The 21629-nt window shown below is 56.3% G+C and overlaps 8 protein-coding genes across 8 annotated transcripts; 7 read left to right on the forward strand and 1 right to left on the reverse strand.

Annotated features, from left to right (window-relative positions):
* Positions 1-357: 357 nt before the first annotated feature.
* Positions 358-885, forward strand: EX895_003059 (uncharacterized protein; the record flags this gene model as incomplete). The annotated part of the gene is made up of 1 exon (XM_029883657.1): positions 358-885. The coding sequence occupies one exon, from the start codon at positions 358-360 to the stop codon at positions 883-885; it is 528 nt and encodes a 175-aa protein (XP_029739948.1).
* Positions 886-2455: 1570 nt separating this feature from the next.
* On the forward strand, positions 2456-3004 carry EX895_003060 (uncharacterized protein; the record flags this gene model as incomplete). Its single annotated transcript, XM_029883658.1, has 1 exon — positions 2456-3004. One exon carries the CDS (start codon positions 2456-2458, stop codon positions 3002-3004), a length of 549 nt encoding a protein of 182 aa, XP_029739949.1.
* A 693-nt stretch (positions 3005-3697) lies between these two features.
* EX895_003061 (uncharacterized protein) lies at positions 3698-4243 on the forward strand (the record flags this gene model as incomplete). Its single annotated transcript, XM_029883659.1, has 1 exon — positions 3698-4243. One exon carries the CDS (start codon positions 3698-3700, stop codon positions 4241-4243), a length of 546 nt encoding a protein of 181 aa, XP_029739950.1.
* A 486-nt stretch (positions 4244-4729) lies between these two features.
* On the forward strand, positions 4730-5287 carry EX895_003062 (uncharacterized protein; the record flags this gene model as incomplete). The annotated part of the gene is made up of 1 exon (XM_029883660.1): positions 4730-5287. One exon carries the CDS (start codon positions 4730-4732, stop codon positions 5285-5287), a length of 558 nt encoding a protein of 185 aa, XP_029739951.1.
* Positions 5288-5838: 551 nt separating this feature from the next.
* On the forward strand, positions 5839-7508 carry EX895_003063 (uncharacterized protein; the record flags this gene model as incomplete). The annotated part of the gene is made up of 4 exons (XM_029883661.1): positions 5839-5855; positions 5951-6035; positions 6128-6216; positions 6299-7508. 4 exons carry the CDS (start codon positions 5839-5841, stop codon positions 7506-7508), a joined length of 1401 nt encoding a protein of 466 aa, XP_029739952.1.
* Positions 7509-7969: 461 nt separating this feature from the next.
* EX895_003064 (uncharacterized protein) lies at positions 7970-10513 on the reverse strand (the record flags this gene model as incomplete). Its single annotated transcript, XM_029883662.1, has 1 exon — positions 7970-10513. The coding sequence occupies one exon, from the start codon at positions 10511-10513 to the stop codon at positions 7970-7972; it is 2544 nt and encodes an 847-aa protein (XP_029739953.1).
* Positions 10514-13394: 2881 nt separating this feature from the next.
* EX895_003065 (uncharacterized protein) lies at positions 13395-15344 on the forward strand (the record flags this gene model as incomplete). The annotated part of the gene is made up of 1 exon (XM_029883663.1): positions 13395-15344. The coding sequence occupies one exon, from the start codon at positions 13395-13397 to the stop codon at positions 15342-15344; it is 1950 nt and encodes a 649-aa protein (XP_029739954.1).
* Positions 15345-16496: 1152 nt separating this feature from the next.
* On the forward strand, positions 16497-21020 carry EX895_003066 (uncharacterized protein; the record flags this gene model as incomplete). Its single annotated transcript, XM_029883664.1, has 1 exon — positions 16497-21020. The coding sequence occupies one exon, from the start codon at positions 16497-16499 to the stop codon at positions 21018-21020; it is 4524 nt and encodes a 1507-aa protein (XP_029739955.1).
* Positions 21021-21629: the final 609 nt, after the last annotated feature.

Genomic DNA, 21629 nt, shown 5'->3' on the forward strand with positions numbered 1-21629 from the left:
ATGCAAGACTGTGGCTGCTTCCAGCAGCTTTCTGAAGGATATTCGACGTTGTATGAGCCCACTGCTCGCTCCAATCCACTGATTAAGACAACCTTGTTCATTGGGCTTGCAGTGGCAACTTGATCTCTCCCACCTCTGGGTAGCTCGGAGCTCGACTTCCACCAAAACAATGCGATGCGTCCCTCGTTTCATTTCGCCAAAGGAGGGCACCCTCTTGAATTCCGTTGTTTGGGATGATGAAGGCATGGACAAGGTTGGGCTCGTTTTTGGGAGCTCCGTCAGATACTGTATATAGGACGGCGCACCCCCTAAGCGACAGGTCTCCTGCATCTGCCGTTGCACCCAAACTTCAACACAATGAGCCGACCCTACATCTTGCTGGCGCTCGCTCTCTCTTGGATGTTCAGCTTCCACGTCCTGGCTGCCAACCTGGGTCGAGGACACCAACCTGGCGCTTCCTCCTCGAGCATACATCACACTGCGGTGGAGCAGGGAAACGCCGAAACGGCCGCGGGGATTGTCGAATCGATCTACAAGCTTCCACAAGGACATCTCAAGCCGGTCCGTGGTTACGAGCCAGGCCAGTACGACGCATGGAGGGACCATGTCAACTCGCCAGACTCTCGCTTTGTCGTTCTGGAAACGCACCGGCCAAACGACCCGCTTGTGCTGAGTCCGTTCTTCCGGTGGCAGCGTTCGCTCTTGTTTCTGCAGGTCCTGAGCACAGGGGAAGTGGTGCCGATGGGCCATGCAGTAGTGCCGGAGGGGATTCCGCCCGGGCATATGAAGGACTTTTTGGAAACGATACAGGAGGCGGCAACGACGTCGCAGCACGAGTTCGTGAACAAGTTTGGCGTTGAACGTCTAGTGGCGCCGAGATTTTAAGTCTTTGCAAGCCGACTTGGGATCCTCTCAAGTAGCATGGTCATATTTGTTGCGTCAATTGCAACTCTGCATTTGTCTGGTGAAAACGTCTTGTCGATAGCGCCCACCAAAAGAAAACGTCCGAGCTTGCACCTATTCTGTCGCCTGCGCGTTGGTGGGGGTTGAGCGATCGATACAAACACAATGGAGATGAACACACAAGTACGTTGGTGGCCGCAGACGGGATATAAAAGCTCAAAGCGAGCGCCGACACCCTCATCACATGCTGCAGCGCTTCCTTTCTCTGCACCGCCGATCCTCGATCATTCACCAGCCGTTCCGCCACAGCTATCAGCCGCTATGAAGTTTCACCTGACGCATCTCTTTCTCACGTTGCTCGTTGCAGCCAAAGGGTGCAAGGCCGTCTCCAGCGACAACGTGAACGACTTTGGGCTCGGCTTGGACGTTCATACTCATCTAGAAAACACGGCTACCGCGACAGAGATGCAGGAAAGGACACTGCAAACATCAATTGCTTCTGCAAACCAGCGGTTAGGTCTCCAGCAAGGTCAACTGTACTCGTCTAGTAGATGGCCACAGAATCCCGAGTGGTCGGCGGCTTTTCGCAGCATCTTGGAAGACCGCCGAGCGACGTTCGTCAGACTGCACCGCTCTGGCGAACTCACTTTCTTTGCAACGCCCTGGACAGGTCAGTTGCCCGGCGATCGTGCGGAAAGGATCTACGTCGTGTTCTTCAAGGCGCACCAGGTTCGTGGTCCCGTTGCAGTCGGCTAGTGCACTCTGGAGAGCAGAATTTGCTTGACTTGTTGCGTGCGTCGCAACGTACACTCAGAGAGGCTTTCGTCACGCGCGAGCTGATGTCGGTTCGGTATACCGGTTTTCGTCTTTAGGAGCAAGGCAAGAGAAAGTAAACAGCACGAAATGGTATCTAACATCTTACAAGCACTTGCCTTTGGGAAATCATCCCTATTAGCGTCTCCTAGGTAGTTGAGATTGAGTGTATGTCGACGTTGAAAGTAGACAGCGTGGGCTTGGAAGTAGACAGCGTGGGCTTCAAGGACAAGTGCTTTCCAGGCACGATGTCCGTAAACACGCAGACTATGTTGTGTGACGAGGGCGGAGCAGCGGCAATGGTCGACATAGTTTCAGGCAACAGATACAGTCGTTACTCCTAGACCAACACGGGTCCCACTAATTTTCTGCAACCAGCCATTCCAGATGTGTTGCCACCGTCAGCGTACTTTCACAGTGGTGATACCAGCCCAACTAGGACAACAGCTACCTTGCCAAGGCAACTGGTGGTGGCACAAAGTGTAGAAAGCAAGTAACTAGCTTGCGCAGGCAGCTTGTTTCTCTTTGTCTGGGGTTTCCCACCCTGTTCTCCCCCTCCCTTTCAAAACAAGTAAATGTACTCTCAGCTGCGCGGATAATGCTCTCACTTGTCCCTATATGTATGATTGCTGGAACGCAAGAGATATTCTCCCTTGCGAGCCGCCGTGCACCTAAGCCGGCTTGGGACAGTTCCGTGCAAAGCCCTCTTCGAACGCTCGTAGGCGCAAGAACGACAAAGATGAACATCTCGCCACTTCGGCCTCTGTTCCTGGTGCTCTTCCTGCTCTGTCTCTCGCCCTGTCGAAGTGCAGAGCCCGATGCTCACGCCGCCGCCGACGACGAAGCAAATCCGGGCGTTGAGGAGCAGATCGAGGACACCGAAGTGGCACAAGCACATCTGGAACCATTTTCTGAACACTACTCGTTGCGCAACTACTTTGGTCCTCTGGTGGGGAATACGCGCGAAGGGGTTGCTCGCTCGCAAGCACACCTCGATTCCAGCGGTAGCCGCTTCATTGTGGTCAAAAGTCCGGTACACCGCACAGGGCAGGTGGCGTACTCGACGTATGCGCTGGCACGTGCCAACACCGCACACTCGAAACACGCAGTTGTGATGCTCGACCTTGGCCTGGGACGGAGAAGTGTGCTACTAGGGGAGGCCCACTTCCGCGAGAGTCTTTCCATGCAGACGCTGGACAGCATTTTGAGTCGCATCGGTCAAGATGCTACTTGGGATCGGGACAAAATTGTAAGAGCGTTTGGCGAAATCGCTGTGGAGCTGGAGTGATCATGCCCTGCTGACATGCTCGTTGACGCGAATAAAGTCAAGCCACTCGAGGTTTTTCGGTGGCAGAGGTGATCACATTTCAAAGAAAAGATGCTTCTTAACCATCAGCGGAGATTGAGAGCTCTGCAGCGATTGCAGGTGAGCAGGCGGTCGAGCAAAGTGATCAAGAGTTGCACCTACGAGCAGATCTGAAAGGAACGAGTATAGGTGCTTGTAATTTTGCCGCTCAAAGAATCTAGTCACCGTGCGCTGTGCGTCTGAAGCACAGCGTATTCAGAACTTTCAGTCCACAGCCCACGTATGGCCACCACTCTCTGTGTCTGCGCAAAAGTCACAGCCCACGTCGTGAGCGCCTTGCGCTGCTCTCGAATAACTTCGAGTCCCACCTCGGCCGTCCTACGTTTGAGAAGATGCAACAACCGGTCGGACTGTAAATGCCTTTTTTTGTTCTTTGAGGTCACCGCACAGATAAGTATGTACTCCTTGAAAGCCGCGATGCAACGCCGAGGGGGAGGTTGTACTTTCCTGTGACAACATGCGCAGTCGCGAGTCTTGGCCTTGTGCAGAACGACTTTGCGAGTCGTTTTGCAATTCCACGCGGATGTTCCTCTTTTCGGATATAAGAAGGGACGGACTGGTTTCGTCTATCGTGTTGAAAGGATCCTAAACCATCTCAGGCCTCTCGACCTCAACATGAAGTTTGTGCCCTTTCGTCTCCTCTGCATCCTCACCATCCTCTTGCTTGCCCTCTCGGGAAGCTTTGGTGCCAGGGGCGGTAACGCCAACATGCAAGCCACACCCGACGTCGAGGATGGCGTGGATGCCATGGAAGACGAGGCAGAGTACCGAGCACGCGTTTCGCATTTTGAACAGCACTTCGGTCTTGGAAGCCGCTGGTTCAGCGGTGGAGTTGGAAACACAGCGCAAACAGTTGCTCGGGCTCAAGATCACGTAAACAGCGCAGGGGCCAAATTTTTGCTGCTTGCAGATCCACTTGATCGCAGAGGTCAGGACAAGGTGGCATATACTCCGTTTGTACGCACACAGCAAGGTCGGTCGCGGTACGGCATCATGATGATCAGTTTGACGCCGCAGACCTGGGGGGAGCTCATCGGCGAGGGCTACTTCCCACATGGGCAGAATTCAGCTGCTTGGTTCAACCACTTCGAAGGCCACGCCCCAGTGGTAAATACGGAAATCCTCAGAGATTATGGCCGGTACGCTCTGACTTTGCTCTAGGCGAGAGCGACAGTCTCGCCGACACAACTCAAAGCTGCAACGGCCGGCCTGGTGTCCAGCCGCACCCTCGATCTTGCTTAAGCTGCAACTTGATGAAACCAATCTGCGTTTCTGTAGACGGTAGGTGTGGCACCTGGCGTGGGATCGTGTCATGTGTGCGCATCATGGAGCACACCAATTTTTGGGCTTTGATGCAATTTAGTACCATGAACCTGCGGTCGGTGGTCGGTCAGGTCATCTGATTGCCTGCTCAGGGACTGTGGAATGAGTCGCGTCGGGCCGAGGTATTGTGCCAAAGATTAAAATAAACGCTGATCGTATGGCGCCAAGCGTCGACGTCACGAGGCCAGCTAACAAGGCAAGCTTTCTGGGCCGCTGCGACATCCTACGACAGCAGGGCATATAAGAGTGTTATTGTTTGGTCGAGTCGATCGAGTCTGAGCTTGGCCAAACTCAATCGCAGCATTGCAATTCTGGGGAAAGCGCATGATGCTCACCCGACCGTCTATCCTCAGGCTTACATTCGTGCTCTTGCACTCGGCGAGGATAGTTGAAGCAGCCGTTCGGGCGGACGAACTCTCTCCACGCCCTGACATCACGGCTGAACTCACCGAACGCTCGATGGCAGCGAAACACGCGCGATACATTGAGGGCTTCCTCTCTCTACCGCGTCACCACATCACCCGCGTCGAAACGCACGCCGACGATATGTTCTTCCGTGCACTGCTGCATGTGCACGAACCTGGCACGCGCTTCATGCTCGACTGCCCACGTCGTGGCTTTGCAGGGGGCTGCATGCTCCTCTCTCCATACGTTTACCAGCAGGCGGACGCAGAGGGAAAGATCACCAGCGAGAAGGTGATCATGACTTTGTTCGCCAAGAAGCATCGATTTGTTGAGCCGGTCGCACTGGTCCACCTGCCGCAGGGAGATCAGATGGACGTGTGGGAGTGGGTCAAGCAGGTGGCAGAGCATAGCAAGCAGGATTTGGAGGCCCATCAGCCGCATGGCCTGTTCATCTTTCCCGAGCTGCCCGACTTTTAGACGACGACGGCGACAACTGTCTGTAGCCCCGGTCGAGGTTTCTGCGGCAAGGAGGATTCTGCTGTCATCCGCATGTGGACGTCAACACATCGACACAAGCCTCTCTCTTCTTGCACCGAATTCTAGCAATGTTAAACCAGCAATTCATGTTGTTTCAGGATTTTGCGTATTTTGGTTTGCGAGAGACAGACGCGTCCGTGCGAGCTGGTAATGGCTCGCGCCACGCTGAGATCAACACGCCTAGAGACGACCCGGGCGAAAAGCGCAAGAAGAGTTTAAAAAACGAATTTATGGACTTTCGAGGCAACACGCGTGTCTGTCGGAGTGTGTTGTTCTTGTTCTTCAACTGCAATCTGCGTTTCGCCATCGGGCAATCTCTGGGCGACTGTGCGACTGTCCCGCGTGCGAATCGGATCGGGGCCTTCTCTGCTTCTGGGCAAACCGCCGCCCACGCTTGGATCAACTCTATCAACCACCACCACCACCACCCTCCCTTTCTTCCAACGCCACCCATCCCCCCAACTTCGTTCACACCACGCTACAATCACCCAATGCGTGAGCTTATCACGTACGTCTTGCACATTTCGCACATCCAAAAGTATGCGACAGAGATGCTGACACGAGTCGTGTGACGCCGCCTACTTTTCCTCATTTCGCAAACAGATTCGCCGTTGGTCAGGCTGGTAACCAGATCTCATCGGCCTTCTGGCAGAGCATCCTCAACGAACACGGTCTTGACGGCGATGGTGTGAGTTCCTCTTTGCGCGCAAGCTGACACGTACCATTGATGATGAGGCTCGACTGACGCAACTTGCACCTCGTTCCTGTTCGGGCCAACAGCGATACATCGGTGACAATGAAGCCGAGCAACTCTCCAAAGTAGGCGTCTTCTTCGAGCCCTCCGGTCAGGAGGGCAAGTTCGTTCCTCGGTAAGTGCAGACGATCCCTTTGCCAGCTTTGTGGACACTTCGAGAACCGATCGCTCACACACAATCATCCTTCCGCACGCAGATCCATCCAGGTCGACTTGGAGCCAGGCACCATGGACACGATCCGCTCCGGCCCACTCGGCAAGCTCTTCCGCCCAGACAACTACATCAACGGCGAGAGCGGTGCGGGCAACAACTTTTCGAAAGGATACTACACCGAGGGTGCCGAGCTGCTCGACCAGGTGCTCGACGTAGCGCGCAAAGAGGCCGAGAAAACCGACATGCTCCAAGGCTTCCAGCTCGTCCACTCGCTCGGTGGTGGCACGGGATCTGGTTTGGGTACCAACTTGCTGACCAAACTGCGCGAGGAGTTCCCAGACAGAATGCTGGCGACATGGTCAGTGCTGCCGTCGCCCAAGGTGTCGGATACGGTGGTGGAGCCGTACAATGCGACGCTGTCGTTCCACCAGCTTGTTGAGAACTCGGACATGACTTTCTGTCTCGACAACGAGGCGCTGTACGACATTTGCCAGCGCACGCTGCGCACCAAGGATCCGACGTATGCCGACCTCAACTCGATCATCTCGTACGCCATGTCCGGCTGCTCGACCACGCTGCGTTTCCCCGGACAGCTCAATTCGGATCTGCGTAAGATGGGTGTCAACCTGGTACCGTTCCCGCGCCTGCACTTTTTCACCACTGGGTTTGCGCCGCTGGTCTCGCCCGGTAGCAAGGCGTACCAGTCGATCAAGACGTCGGAGCTGATTGCGCAGGGGTACGATCCGAAGAACATCATGGCGGCGATCGACCCACGTCATGGCAAGTACCTCACGGTGGCGGCGATCTTCCGTGGTAAAGTCAACGCGCGCGATGTCGAGAACGAGATGTACAACCTGCGCGAAAAGAACCCGTCGGGCTTTGTTGAGTGGATCCCGAACAACGTGTTGACGAGCTTGTGCGACATTGCGCCGCCGCAGCTCAAGATGTCGGCGACGTTTATTGCCAACACAACGTCGATCCAGGAGCTGTTCAAGCGCACGCACGACCAGTTCAGCCTCATGTTCCGTCGCAAGGCTTTCTTGCACTGGTACACGGGTGAGGGCATGGACGAGATGGAGTTCACCGAGGCCGAGTCCAACCTGATGGACCTCATTGCCGAGTACCAGCAGTACGAAAGTGCCGGGGTCGACGAGGAGGAGGAGCTCTACGAGGCCGAGTACAACGACGACGACGTCGGCGCCGAGCAGCCCTACGAGGGCGACGACTCCGTCCAGTACGCCGACGAACAATGATTCTCCTTTGTAGCCTGTCTCTCCCCCCCCCCCCCCCCCCTCTTACCTTACAGAACATGTCGCCGATCCTCTCCCCCCCCTTCTCATCCTGTCTCTACAGCCTCTCACGGCCCGTATGTAATTCCAAACGACCTTCTTTGCTCTCTCGCTGTGTGTGTCAACCCCGACCTCTTCCACGCGCGCTCCAAACTGGGCGATCCGAGTTCGAACACACGACAACCACATCCAATGCTGTGTACTCTGGAGAATTACATGCAATTCGAAAACGTCTAGGTTCTAGGTATGAACGGCGTGAGACGGAGTGAATGTTCAAGAGAGGAAAGTGATGCTCTGAGAGAGAGAGAGAGAGAGAGAGAGAGAGAGAGAGAGAGAGAGAGAGAGAGAGAGAGAGAGACATGCAAATCTGATCGATGCTGTGGTTCAAGATCGCGGGGAACGGCGAAGCGTACGCGCGCTCGAACTTAGAACGCCGACGTCTGGTGCTGCTGCTGCTGCTGCTGTTGCTGTTGCCTTTGCTGCTGGCGCGAGAACCCGGTCGAGTTGCCCAGCTTGAACGGCGCCGGTCCAGACCTCGGCTGGAACGTAATCGGCTGCGGAGGCATAGAGTAGACTATGCCAAGCTCCTCACACGCCGACTTGATGCGCTTCATCAGCTTGGTCCTGCGCTCCCAGCGCGCGCCCCAGTCCTGCCAGTTGCCCTTGTGCTCAAAAGCCACAATGAGCTCGATCGCATTCTGCTGCGTGATCGAGTTGAAGTTGACATCCAGCGGACCGCCAAAGTCGCGATCGTTCTCCTTGGTCCATGCGCGCAACTTGGTGCGCAGCTGATCCAACGTCTCCAACGATGTCTCGAAGCCAACCTGGATCAGCGTAAACTCCCACTGTGCGCCGCTGCGGCGCGAGTTGTAGATGTACTTCTGCGTGGCCAACATGGCATTCGGCGCCACAATCTCGGCATTCACCGTGGTGCGGAACGTCGTCGACAACAGCCCAAACTCCTTGACAAACATCCACTCCTCGTCGATGCACACCAGATCACCAACGTCGTACGGATGAGTGGCAAAGATGAAAATCATGCTCTCAAAGATGTTCTTGGCCGAGTTGCCGAAGATGAACGAGAATCCAACCACAAAGGTCGACAGCGGCACAATGTTGGACACCGTCGAGTCGCCGTTGAAGATGAGCATCCAGATGAAGATGACGATGATCAGGCCGATAAACATGAGCACGCCGTCGAGCTTGGAGATGGCCGACGACATGTCCTTGAGCGACGTCGAGAGCGCGCGCCTCTCGCGGTAGATGCGCTGCACCGCCTCGCGCATCTCTTCCTTGCTGATATCGCCGTTGCGATCGGCATCAAACAGGTTGAACGCCTCGCGCGCCTCTTCCTCGGTCTTGAAATACGGTACAAAGTCTTCAGCAACGAGCGTCGATTTGTGATCCGAAAGATTGTTGAAGAGCAGCTTGGCGAGCTTGCGTGCGGAGCGCTGCGAACCAATCTGGCTTCCCTTGTAGAACTTGCTGCCCTTCATGGTGGCCATGGCGATGGCATCGCTGATCTGGGAAGCGACGTTGGTCTTGCGTTCGCGCTTTTGCGTCTCGCGCTCTGTGGGCGTGCGAATGCCGTCATTGCGATGCATTTGCATGTGCAGGTGGTGGTGATGGTGCTCGGTAGCGCTCTTCTCGCCGACTTGAGACTGCACATGAGCATCCGCCTGCTGTGCAGGTGCAAAGTAGCCTCCAAGACCGTCGCGGGACTGCTTGGCGGCGTGCTGGCCGTATGCCTGCTTGTAGCCAGGCGACGCGGGACGACTTCGCATCGGGTTGAAGCGACGCTTCTGCATGAGGTACTTGGATTCGTGAAGCTTGTCGAGCGCCTTGAGCGCTCTTTGGTTCTGCTCGAGACGATCCTTGACGGCGGTCTTGTGGAAGTTGATGGCAACAAATTGGAGGGCAACCTTCTCGACGAGCAAGATGATACTAGTGGCGAAAAGCGAACGGATGACTTTGAAGATGGTACGCCAGTAGTCCGGTCGAGAGGTGGATGAGTACTGAATAGCCAAAACACCTCCGAGACTGATCCAGGCCCAGGTGATGCAGAGGACAAGTTTGACATAGAGCGTGGTGGCCATGAACGCTTCAATATACGTTTTGACGACTTCGGGGGCCTTGCCATAGACGGCAATGACAAGCCGAAGAGCAACAGGTGGGATCCAGTCGACGATGAGGAAAGTCCCGCAGCTGGCGGCCCAGATGATGGCGATCCAGATGCTCCAGACAACGACCTGGGTGCGGGCAGGCGAAGTGTTGCTGGTGGCTGTGACGACAATGAAGGGGACAAGGCAGATGGCGGTGCCGATCAAGCCAGCAAGAAAGATGCGGACGGGGCGGGCAAGACGCAAGCAAGCGAGGTAGAGTCTTCGACCACGTCTCGCCCGCGTGACCTTCTTGGTCCCCTTGCGACCGCGGTTGTTGGCACCTTCGTCATCGTCGTCGCCGTTTTCGCTGGAGGTGTCCCAGTCAAAATCCTCGGATTCATCGGCGGAACTGGCGATCGAGCTGGCGCGGCTTGTTCGACCGTTGAGAGCGTCTTGGCTCGCAAAGGGAGCATGCGGTGGCTCGAAGACATCGTGATGGGTGGGGAGGCCGATCTTGATGGGGCGGTTGGAACGATCGATGAGCGTGTCCTGATTGGTATCCCAGCCGTTCTTGGTAGTGTTGGAAGAGTCGCCGTTGCTTCCGCTGCCACTGGGACTTGCGTTATCGTTCCGGATGTTGTTGTCGTGGCGGTGACCAAGCTGGTCGTAGCCCACTTGATTGCCAGCATCGGGACCCTCGTAATAGATCGGGTCGTCCATGCGGTGGTGATGGAGGAAATGAGCGGGCGGTGGACCGTTGAGCGATTCGGTGCTAGCGGCATGCTGACGAGGAGTCTGGAAATCAGCCATCGGGATATCCGCGACGTCCATCTGCTCGGCGGCGGTTTTGTACGGAAGCGACGTCATCTTGGTCGAGATTGTCGGGCTTTCTCCGTTCGGGATCTCTGGGAGGGAGAAGTGTTTCGATGCAGTCTAGTCCAGCTAGAGCGCGAGAAATAAATTGGCAAGCTGAGCGAGTGTGCACACCGGTTTGGCTACAACGCACCACAGAGCCCACGAACTCGAAGCTATTGGGCTGGTGTGATGACGCAGTGATCTCGACTGGCGCCAGACGACCACTGCACTTGGCTCAATGGATGTCGGTGCCGTCGACGGGAAGACGATGGAGCTGTCTATGCCAGGAAGTGGGTCGGAAAACGGGTCCTGTCCGGTCAAGATGGTTGTGCTTCCTCTTGACGAACAGGTGGTGGTGGATGAAAGACTGGTACAATGGAGAGACGGTACGATCAAACCAGGTCGTGCATGAGAGTTGCAACTTAATGTCGGTGACCAGCGGATTTCGAGTTTCTGCCAAGAGCCAAATTCGAGAGTGGAGATGCTCTGCTCTGTGTCCGAGTGCGTTTGTGGGTGTGGGTGTGGGTGTGTTGTGTAAATGCGCTTCGAAATTTCACTCTCAAAGATCACATGGTACTTGTAAAATAAAAATAGTCAGAGAGAAAAAAAAACGGGCCTCGAGCTCGCGGTAAACAGAAGCACACTCAAAACTTTTCAGCAACGTCACTCGGTCACTCCCTCGCGGTCAGTGCATATTGCGTCTCGAAACCTTAAAAGCGAAAAGAGGGGTCTGGCAGTGTGATCTCAGATCGTGCCTCGAAGGCGGTGTGGGATCTGCGCTCGCTCGCTACCGCCCCAGAAGACAGGAGTTGGTGGGTCGACTTCGATTCAGCTCGCTCGCTCGCTCATCCCGCCATGGAAGCCTGCATGCTATCACCGCCCTGTCTTACTCCTACAACCACAAGAAAGGACCATAGCGCATTGTCTTACCTTCCAAGCTCTTTCCATCCCGGTTTGGCCATTGAAGGCACGTCCGAGCTGTTCCAACAAAGGGTGAGAGGTGACCGTTCCTGGACAGAGAGAAGACAGCGTTAGCTGGCAGGATCGTGAGAGATGTCGGCGTCTTTCCTCTGTTGCACTGCTGCAGCCAAGCCACTTTAGGAAGCGCCACGCTGGCCAAGAAATCACCGACAGGGCGATGTCTATATGAATTAAAAAAGGAAGATGCGGCCTAACATTGTAGGTGCGTTGAACCCAGTGACGTCAAGACGGTTCCACTGGTGGCACAAAATGCTCCCACCTCTTTAAACATCGGAAGGCACGAAGGGTTCAGACTCGTGTTGCGCGCTTCTGTTGTGGCCGAGGAAAAGCCTTTTGCTCCTTGCCCCTGAGGGCATCACCGGGACGAGCCCCACTCCCACGCGTTTGCGTCGATCGCTGCGAACTGATCTGGAGTTGTTCGGGCTCGCCGATCTCGGCAACGCGCGGCTCCAGCCTCCTCCGCCTCGACGCCTCACTCTATCCCGGAGCGTCGGTGGAGGCTACAGTGAACCTTCGGATGCGTCCGACGCAGACTCGAAAGCGCAAAGGTGAATGACTAGCAAAATACTCGCAGAGCCAACGGGCGGCTTACAAAACGTGCTAGAAGGCGGCGCGAGAGAGGGAAAGCAAGAATGAAGGAGAGGTGAGTGGTTGTGGCTTGGAGGATGTATTTATAGACAGAAAAGAAGACTAAGCTTTGATCTCGGAATCCGAAAGGGCAGGCTCGATCCTGACGTGAGGTGAGCGACGGCTCTGAGTTCGAAAGTTCTGTTTGCAAGTGCGACGTAACCCGAAGAATCTCGATGAGGCACCCACGTCAATCGTCTCGAAGCCCCTCTCTCCTTGCTGCTCAGCCTCGCACACCGAGGAGAACCAGGACATCACGGCCAAGTTGAGCGAGTCCGCCATGCTCTCGCGAAGGGAGGCGAGCTCCCGACTCCTCACCTTTAGTGCTTGCCCAAATACAATCAGCATCCCGATCAAGCGCTCTCGAGCGGGATCTTGGGGGCGTTGTCGTTGCTCATCCTGCCCCGTCTGCACCGGAGGTCCATCCTACAGTCCAGTAACTGACGTGAGCGGGTTCCTGAGCCGTCGCCGGTTTTCATCTTGAATTTACGCCAAATTGTTTTTTCTTATATTTATTTCTGTCTGGTATCCAGTAATCAATTGCTGGCTGTTACCGCCCACCGACCTTGGCACAACGGTTGGCATCTAAACTTGAATTCAAATTCAGTTGCATCCTAGAGCGCAACAAGACGGCGAATGAAGATGAGGCAGCAGCAGCCGAGTCTGGTGCTTTGCAATTGCCGTTTCAAGGCAAGAGATTGAGCAGCGGAACCAAGAGCAAGACACAACCCTACGACCGCGTTGGCTGCCACATCGCTCGCTGCCTTTCCCTGCATTGTCGGCACACGCCATTCCACGCTCTCGATCACAAACACTCTCGGATCCCCTCGGTCCGTCGTCACCTTCACTCTTGCCCCCATCCGCTCGCCCCCAAGGCTCTTGCGGAAGCACGACGACATCCATCACTCTCGTTTTGACCGACATCGCCGCCCACGCCGAAGCGATATTCACCGACCGCAGCCCTTCCTTGAACACGCCTGCAGCGGCCTCTAGTCTATCGATCAACTAGCGCTTCGCATCGCCTCTGCAACTTCTTGCTTCTCGCTACGGTCCACACTCATCTGTGGATTCATGTTGGACATACACTTCTCAACTCGGCATAAATAAGGTTTCTACTCTTGCTTGTGGACGCACCATCCACTTTGAGCTCTGTAAGACGTCATCGGTCAGCAACGACATCTATCGCAGGCTCATTGTTGTCCAGAGACATCCTCTCGAAAGCTACGCGGGTATTATACACGAACCCGCGCACCTCTTGCTAGAATCTCCCGGATAGTTCGACATCATGGGTCGCAAAAAGATCAAGATTCAGCCCATCAAGGAGGATCGCAACCGCTCGGTCACCTACCTTAAACGCAAAGCCGGTCTCTTCAAAAAAGCGCACGAACTTGCCGTCTTGACCGACTCACAGGTCGCCGTCATTGTCTTCGGTCACAATGGCAAGCTCGCCGAATTCTGCTCGACCGATATTGACCTCTTGCTCTTGCGGTACACCGAGTACGAAGGTGTAGCAGAGAGGAAAGGCCCACACAACTACCTCAACAACGACAAGGACTCGGACGACAACGATGATGATAACGACAATGAAGACAATGACAACGCAAGCGGTGACGGCCCAGACGACGACGACTCTACCGGCAACAGGGGTGCCAGTAGCAGGCACGCTGGTGGCCGAGGTAGCAGCCGCAGCGGCAGCCGCAGCAACTCCAGGTCCGTGAGCGGCGTCAAACGTAAAGCGGAGCAATCGTCTCCGCCACGCAACACACATCTCAGTCGATCCACCGTCTTGGCAGGCCCTCCACCCAACTTCTCGACAGCAAAGCAGACCATCAATGCTGCCATTCGCCAAAAAAATCACAACCGGTCTCCAGTCAATCCTGCTCCTACAGGCCACCTGACAGGCCAAAGTGTGTTCGAACCATCGCCTTTCAGTCAGTCCTTTATTCCTGGCTCCAGCATGGTGGATGCGGCCATGCCCAACACGGGTGTCATGGTTGCCACTCCCCCAATGGCGGGTCTATATAACAGCATCAACGACAACGACAATAACAATAATAACAACAACAGCAACAACAGCAGCATCAGCAGCAGCAGGGCAGGCGGGCAAGGTGTTGCCGGCGTGCTACCCACCAACCAAACCAGAGCAGAGGCGATTGCCAGCATGTCGATCCCCATGCCCTCCAACGACCGCTTGTCCATGTTTGTCTCGCCCGCGACTCCGTGCTTCGGCTTGACTCCTGGCGGCACTGTCGTCACACCCGGTGGCAGACGATTCAGCTTTTCCGACGTCCTGACGCGGGGGTCCAGCAGCTCCATGTTGCCACGACCGGTGACCGCCAACCCTCTGATGCCCTCGACCTTCTTCCACAATGACGCTTTCGGGTTGGCTCCCCCAACACAGCCGCACGCCTTCAACTCAATCTCGCCAAGCATGTCGCCACAGCCGCCCCAAGGCAAGTCTGTATCAGCATCCATCTCTGTCGCGGCACGACCGGGCATCGCACTGGACACATCCCCCACTCCATTCCCAGACTTTCGCTCCAGCACGTCCCTCCTGTCGAGACCTGCTTCCACCGGTGAAGCTCGTTCTATAGCGTCAACTTACAACCAAGCAACGTTCGCAGCAAGCTCGGGAGCTGGTTTCACGCCTTCCAATACCGTGGCTCCTGCGGCCAACATCGTGCGACCATTCACCGCCGCCCCCAACCTCGAGCTCACCAGTACATCCAGCAATCATCTTGCACTACCCGGGGCCAACTTTCAGGCCAGCTCAGCGTCGCCCATGCCTCCTGCGTCTTCGTTAAGAATCAACGCGATAGGGATGCTGCCTACAACTTTCGACTCAAATCCCTTCGTTGGCGCCGGTCTCAAGAGCTCGGCAGCAACGTTCGGGGGCTCGCAGACGAGCTCGGCGACTCCTGAGCTGATTTCGCACGGCAACAGTGCTTCAGCTGCCCGAGCACCGAGATCATCCTTGTCGACGGATGGAGAAACACCACCTGTGCTTGGTGGTGGTCGTGGCGTTGCTTCGATGGGTCACGGTTCGTTTGATGGCGACCACGCCAAGTTGGAACCAGATGCGACTTGGCTCCATCTCGCGCAGGGCATAGATGCAAAGGCAGATCAGACTGGGACAGCGCAGGGAACGCTTGTCCAACCAGTACCGATCAATCCGACACAGATGTTGGGCACGGTTCCATTTGATCTCAACTTTCCAACTCGGCCGACGCAGTGAAGATCTCAACACGGCTTGCTACTCGTGTCTCTCCAAGCGTTCAGATAGCGCCGTGACCGCTTCGCAGCAACTGTATTTCTAGGCTTCACTATCGTTCTCCGCGCACCGCGTCCTCACGCCAAGTAACAAGGTGCACCATGGCTTATTGGCTCTGACACCGTCTCGTTCTTTCCAACGGCTCGTCCCACCATTCACGCTATGTGGCGGCCGTTATCAAAAAACACTTGCTGTCTGCACTTTGCATCAGCTAAAGTGAGGATGGCAAGTCTCTCGCATCTTCGCTCATATACTTTGTCTTGCTTTTCGTCCGCCGTGGACTTCTCGTTTAGGATGGATGGAAGTTGACGGGAAAGCGGCACCGTCTTGCGTTTTTGGGGCATGTAACATTACACACTAGGGGTCCGCACTCGTTCTTTGTCGCGCTTAATTCTAAATGTTTTCACCTTTGATCGACCTCTTAGGAGATGTCAGGGGCGATTGTCAGCTTGCGGTTGGCGATGTGAATGCTATGAATGAGTAAGGGTTGTAGCTTCAAAAGGATTCGACGTGGACGTTCACCGTGGAGGACCTAAGCCTCAGACCTAACATTTGATACATGTGGAATTTCCTCCATTCCTGAGCCGAAGCTGAGCTGCAACTGAGGAACGGGTTGTTGCGGCGAGAAGACCGTGCACTCTCGTTGCTGTTTCCAATCAAAGCTTGAGATCGTGTGCTGTGATACCATCAGCTCGACTGTCACTTCTGCCTCTTGCCCTCATACCTACAACACCCACACACGCTGCGCGGACGCTGCTTTCGCCTCAAATTTGCTTCTCTTCCTTTTGGCTCGATCCTTTGCGTTACCCACAAAAGAAAGAGCTCCGATCCTCCAGTGTCACTTCGGGGCTCCCGACCTTCTTATCGTGACGCGGATATTGCCCGACGACCCACGCCCCTCGCCATCGGATCATCCAACATTACTGTCTTTACTCCATCCTTCACCGGATTCAACCTGACAAGATCAGTAAAGTCCCCTCGGCATACGAGCTCCTCTAGGAAGTGCTAGCGCCGCGACTCTTCTGGCCGCACCCCCGCGCAACGACAACTCTCGCACAGGCCGACACGACATCCGCGCTGCTGAGCTGAGCGAGTTGAGCTGATTCTCCGCCAAACATGGCTGCAGCAGCTCTCCGGCGGCGCAGTATGAGGCAGCTGGCCCTGCTCACGCTCGCCTCTCTTCTCTGCAGTCTCCTCATTTTCCCTTCTCTCACATCGGGAGCAGAACCAGGCGTCAAATTATCTCGCTTCGCCCATCTCCCTTCCAAAATCAGCTACTTCGACGACAGCACCGTCGCACTCTACCATGATGCTACTGCAGGTATAGTCTATCGCTCCGAAGATGAGGGCAAGAGCTGGTCTCCCGTCTCGGGCTCTTCTGCGGGTAAGGCTGCCATGCTCGTGCCTCACCCTTACGACAAGAAGCAAGCCTTCATCCTCTCCCGCGAGACTATCCACTGGCGCTCGATAGACCGCGGCAAAACGTGGCAAGAGTTTCTCACGCCCGAGGCACCAGCAACACGCGCTGGCGCACCCATGGAGTTCCACGCCGACGAAAAGCACTGGGACTGGATCATCTTTACCGGTAAAAAGTGCTCCATGTGGACACCCTGGGGCGGCAGGATCTGCCACGACGAAGCCTACTACACCACCGACGCGTTTGCCACCAACCCAACCCGGCTCTTGGAGTTTGTCATGCACTGCAACTGGGCCAAAGCAACACCCGAGATGGAAACCAGCCCGGATGCACTCAAGCGCATCTTTTGCATCGCATGGGAGGATGCGCAGGAACAGAAGCGAGCTTCGGTGGCTGCTGCAGGCAGCAGTTCGACGCGCCTCTTCCAATCGGACGACTTTTTCAAGACGAAAAAGATGGTCGAGTTGGATATGGGTCGAAACTCCAAACAATTTGCAGGCTTGGGGCCTTCCAAGCGATTCCTCGTCACCGCCCTGCGCGATTCGCAGGGCAGTTCGTCAAAGGCAGGCACCGAAATGGCGCTCTTCGTCACCAGAGATGGCAACAAGTGGGAAAAGGCCAGATTCCCGCACGGCTCGGAACTTCGCGAGAATGCCTACACGGTGGTCGACAGCACCTCTCACTCGATCATGGTCGACGTCGTCGACTCGATCTACGACAACACCGGTGTGCTCTTCACGAGCGACAGCACTGGCACGCAGTTTGTCGAGTCGCTCCGTGGCACGCGTCGCACACCGCAAGGCCTGGTCGATTTCGAGCACCTGGTGAAGATCGACGGTGTCGGCATCGCCAACATCCAGACCGAAGGCGAAGGCGATGTGCGTTCCATGATCACCTTTGACGATGGCAGCAGCTGGAACACGCTCAAGCCCCCTACGCAGGACGACAAGGGCAAACGCATCGACTGCGATCCTAGCGACACCAAGAACTGCGCTCTCCACCTCTGGTCCGTCTCGGGTAAGACCAACGTCGGCAAGCTTTTTTCATCGGTCGCGCCCGGCTTCGTCATGGGCGTCGGCACCATCGGCAAAGGCCTGAAGGACTACGACGAGTGCGACACCTTCCTCAGCACAGACGCCGGTCGAACTTGGCGCATGGTCTCGCGCGACGCGCATAAGTTCGAGTTTGGCGACCAGGGCTCCGTGCTCGTCCTTGTCGACGACGAGGACGTCACCGACCATGTCTCGTACTCGACCGACTTCGGCAAGACCTGGAACAAGCGCAGCCTCGATGTCAAGATGAGGGCAAAAGTGTTGACCACCATTCCAGACAGCACCTCGCTCAAGTTCTTACTGGTGGGAAGTCAAACGAGGAGTCAGGCGGGATCCGAGGACCGCAACGTCGCCGTCTTTCTTGATTTCGCAGAGATGAAGAAGCGCAAGTGTACAGAGCGCGACATGGAAAAGTGGTATGTGCAGGCGGCAGCGGAGGGGAGCTGTCTGATGGGCCACAAGCAGTGGTACAAGCGCAGAAAGGCGGACGCCGACTGCTTCGTCCAGGACAAGTTCCACGACCCAGAGGGCGAAGAGGACCCGTGCCCCTGCACCGATGCCGACTACGAGTGCGATTTCGGCTTTGCGCGCGACACGCAAGGCAGCTGTGTGCCCGCGGGCAACGAGCACATCCCCGAAGGCGCCTGTGCCAAGCCGGACGACACGTATCTGGCCTCGTCTGGATACCGCAAAGTGCCTGGTAACACGTGCGATGCCAGCAAAGGCATCCGCAAGGACGAAAAGACGCAAAAGTCGTGCAGCGGCAAGAACGTACCTCCGGAGGGCAAGGTCTTGCACAAGTCGTTCACCTTCCCTTCCCTCGTGGTCGACAAGATGTACTTCCCGGAATCTTCGAGCGTCCTCGTGCAGCTGGCCGATGGTAGTGTATTTCAATCTCTCAACGATGGATATTCGTGGAGGCAGCTCGTCGCCGACGGCACACCTGAATCTGGCGAAGATCGATTCCTCACCATGGCGCTGCATGCCTATGATCCGAAGCGCGGCTATCTGGTCACCGCAGGCCTGCGGGTCTACTACACCACCGACCAAGGCGCTAGCTGGAATTGGTTCACTGCGCCACTTCCCGCCAACGGACTGGGCATTGGCATCCTCGACTTTCACCCCGACAGGTCGGATTGGTTGATCTGGACCGGATCCCGCAACTGCATCTCCACCACAGCCACCAAGGACTGCCATGCCGAGGCGTGGTACTCGCGCACGAACGGCGCCAAGTGGGACAAGATCGACACGTACGTCCGCACCTGCTCTTGGGCGCGGGATAAGAAGCTCAAGATGGACCCCGGCACCATCTTTTGCGAAAGCTACCAGTACAAGCAGGGCAACCAGCGTGACTTTGCCGCTGATAACCTCCTCCAGCTCATCCGCGGCGATGACTTCTACCGCAAACGCACCCTCATCTTCAACGCGATTGTTGGGTTTGCCGTCTTTGAGCAGTACCTTGTCGTGGCCGAGTACGTCAGGACAACTTCGACACCCACTCTCAAGCTGCAGGTCTCGCTCAACGGTCGCGACTTTGCAGAGATCCAGTTCCCTCCGGGCATGGAGCTCGGCACGCGCGCCTACACAGTGCTGGACTCGGTGACCGACGCCATCTTCCTGCATTTCACCACGCACGCCGAAAAGGGATCCGAGTGGGGCACGTTGCTCAAGAGCAACTCAAACGGCACGTACTACACCCAGTCGCTCGACTTTGTCAACCGCAACGAGCAGGGCTTTGTCGACTTTGAAAAAATGCTTGGCCTCGACGGCGTGGCGATCGTCAATGTCGTCAATAACCCGGACGACGCCTCGGTTTCGCGGCAAAAGGATCTCGTGACACGCATCACGCACAACGATGGCGGTCGATGGAAGTCGCTCGTGCCGCCCAACCGCGATGTACATGGCCAGCCGTACGAATGCAACCAGGTGGGCTGCGACTTGCATCTGCACGGCTTCACCGAGCGAGACGACCCGCGAGATACGTACAGCAGCCCGTCCGCGGTTGGCCTCATGATGGGCGTTGGCAACGTCGGTCGCAAGCTCGCTCCGTACCGTGATTCCGACACGTTCCTGACGCGCGACGGCGGCTTCACGTGGGAAGAGGTGCACAAGGATGCGCACAAGTGGGAGTTCGGCGACCAGGGATCCATCATTGTGCTGGTCAACGACGAGCAGGCAACGGATACGGTGCTCTACTCGCTCAACGAGGGCGTGAGCTGGGATTCGTACGCGTTTGGCCAGAAGATGCGCATCTCGCAGATCCTGACGGTGCCCGAGGACACGCATCGTCGCTTCATCCTGCTCGGCACGCCGAGTGGGTCGGCGACCAAGAGCGTGGCTGTCTACCTCGATTTCTCGCGGCTCGAGTCGCGCAAGTGCGTGCTCAACGTGGCCAAACCAGAGGCGGATGATTTCGAGTTGTGGTCGCCGAGTGAAGAGCGCGCCGAGCGGTGTCTGTTCGGTCGACAGACTTACTACTACCGACGCAAGCGCCGAGCCGACTGCTACGTGGGCGAGAAGATCGTTCAACCACACACGGTGAGCCATAACTGCTCGTGCACTGAGGCCGATTTTGAGTGCGACTTCAACCACTATCGCGATGCGAGCGGCGAGTGCGTGCTGTATCCTGGCGTGTCTCCGCTACTCACGGATGCAGCAGGCCAATGCTGGGCGGAGGACAGCGATGGATACTGGTACGAGCGCACCAATGTTCGCAAGATCCCGTACTCGTCGTGCGAAGGGGGTGCACGCCCGGATCGAGGCACAAGGCACGTGTGCAGCAACAACCTCGCGGGCCACGGTTTCCTGTGGTGGGTGACCGTGATCGCATGCCCCTTTGGACTGGCCGGGCTGGTCGGCTACTGGTGGGCCAAGAAGCAGTCGAGTCGCACTGGGCTGGGCACGGGTCGCATCAGGCTGCCAGACAGCTCGACGAGGCTGTACGGACCGGACTCGGAGCTGGCGCAGAACCTGGCGAGCGTGCCGAGGTTTGTGCTGGGGGCGGCGAGCGCCGCACTGGCTAGCTTGCGCGAGGTGGTATCGGAGAGAATACCGTTTGTGCGGAATAGGTTTAACCGATCACGTGGCACGTACGGTGGGTACAGGCATCTGTCGACAGACGAGGATGCTGCCATGCTGCCGGACTTCGAGGAGGATGAGCTGGAGCGCTGAATGTTCGTCGTGCTACGTTTCACGACCAAGAGTTTCAGAATTACACTGCAGCAATTGTACGAAAGAACAATGAAGAACAACAGACTTGAGTCTCACCTCGCGAGCATGATGGTGTGGGCCGGATGTTTCACAGCGTGTTGCCCGTGTCCCATCCGTGAAAGAGCTAGCAAATTGCAAGGTGTGGCGACTTCTGATGGTCCCACGATGAAGACAGATATGTTTTTAAACATGGTATCTTTGGAACAGCTAGCGATGGGTCCCAAGGGCAAAAACGGCTACTGGGGAGGGTTTCTATTTTTGAAGGTGATCTTGAACTGTTGGGTGACAGGTTGTGCCGGCGGATTCGGTTTCACTCTGTTTCCCTGGAGGGTCTGTAATGTATCATTCGTCACAGACAAGGGTTTCGACGTGAGACTGGACAGACCACGACCTTGAAATAAACCGCACAGCAAAGCAACTGAACCGGACCGTCGGGCCCACGAAAGCGTCTGAAGAAGCTCCAAGATTGTCGATCACTTTGTCCGAGGGCGGTCTTGGACTCAAAGAAGGAGGACGATCATGGCTCGCTTATGCCTTCCACGCACGAAAAGGCCGAAAAAGCTGTCTGCC

Source organism: Sporisorium graminicola, chromosome SGRAM_19 (assembly GCF_005498985.1).
Source record: "Sporisorium graminicola strain CBS 10092 chromosome SGRAM_19, whole genome shotgun sequence".
NCBI classification, from domain to species: Eukaryota; Fungi; Basidiomycota; class Ustilaginomycetes; order Ustilaginales; family Ustilaginaceae; genus Sporisorium; species Sporisorium graminicola.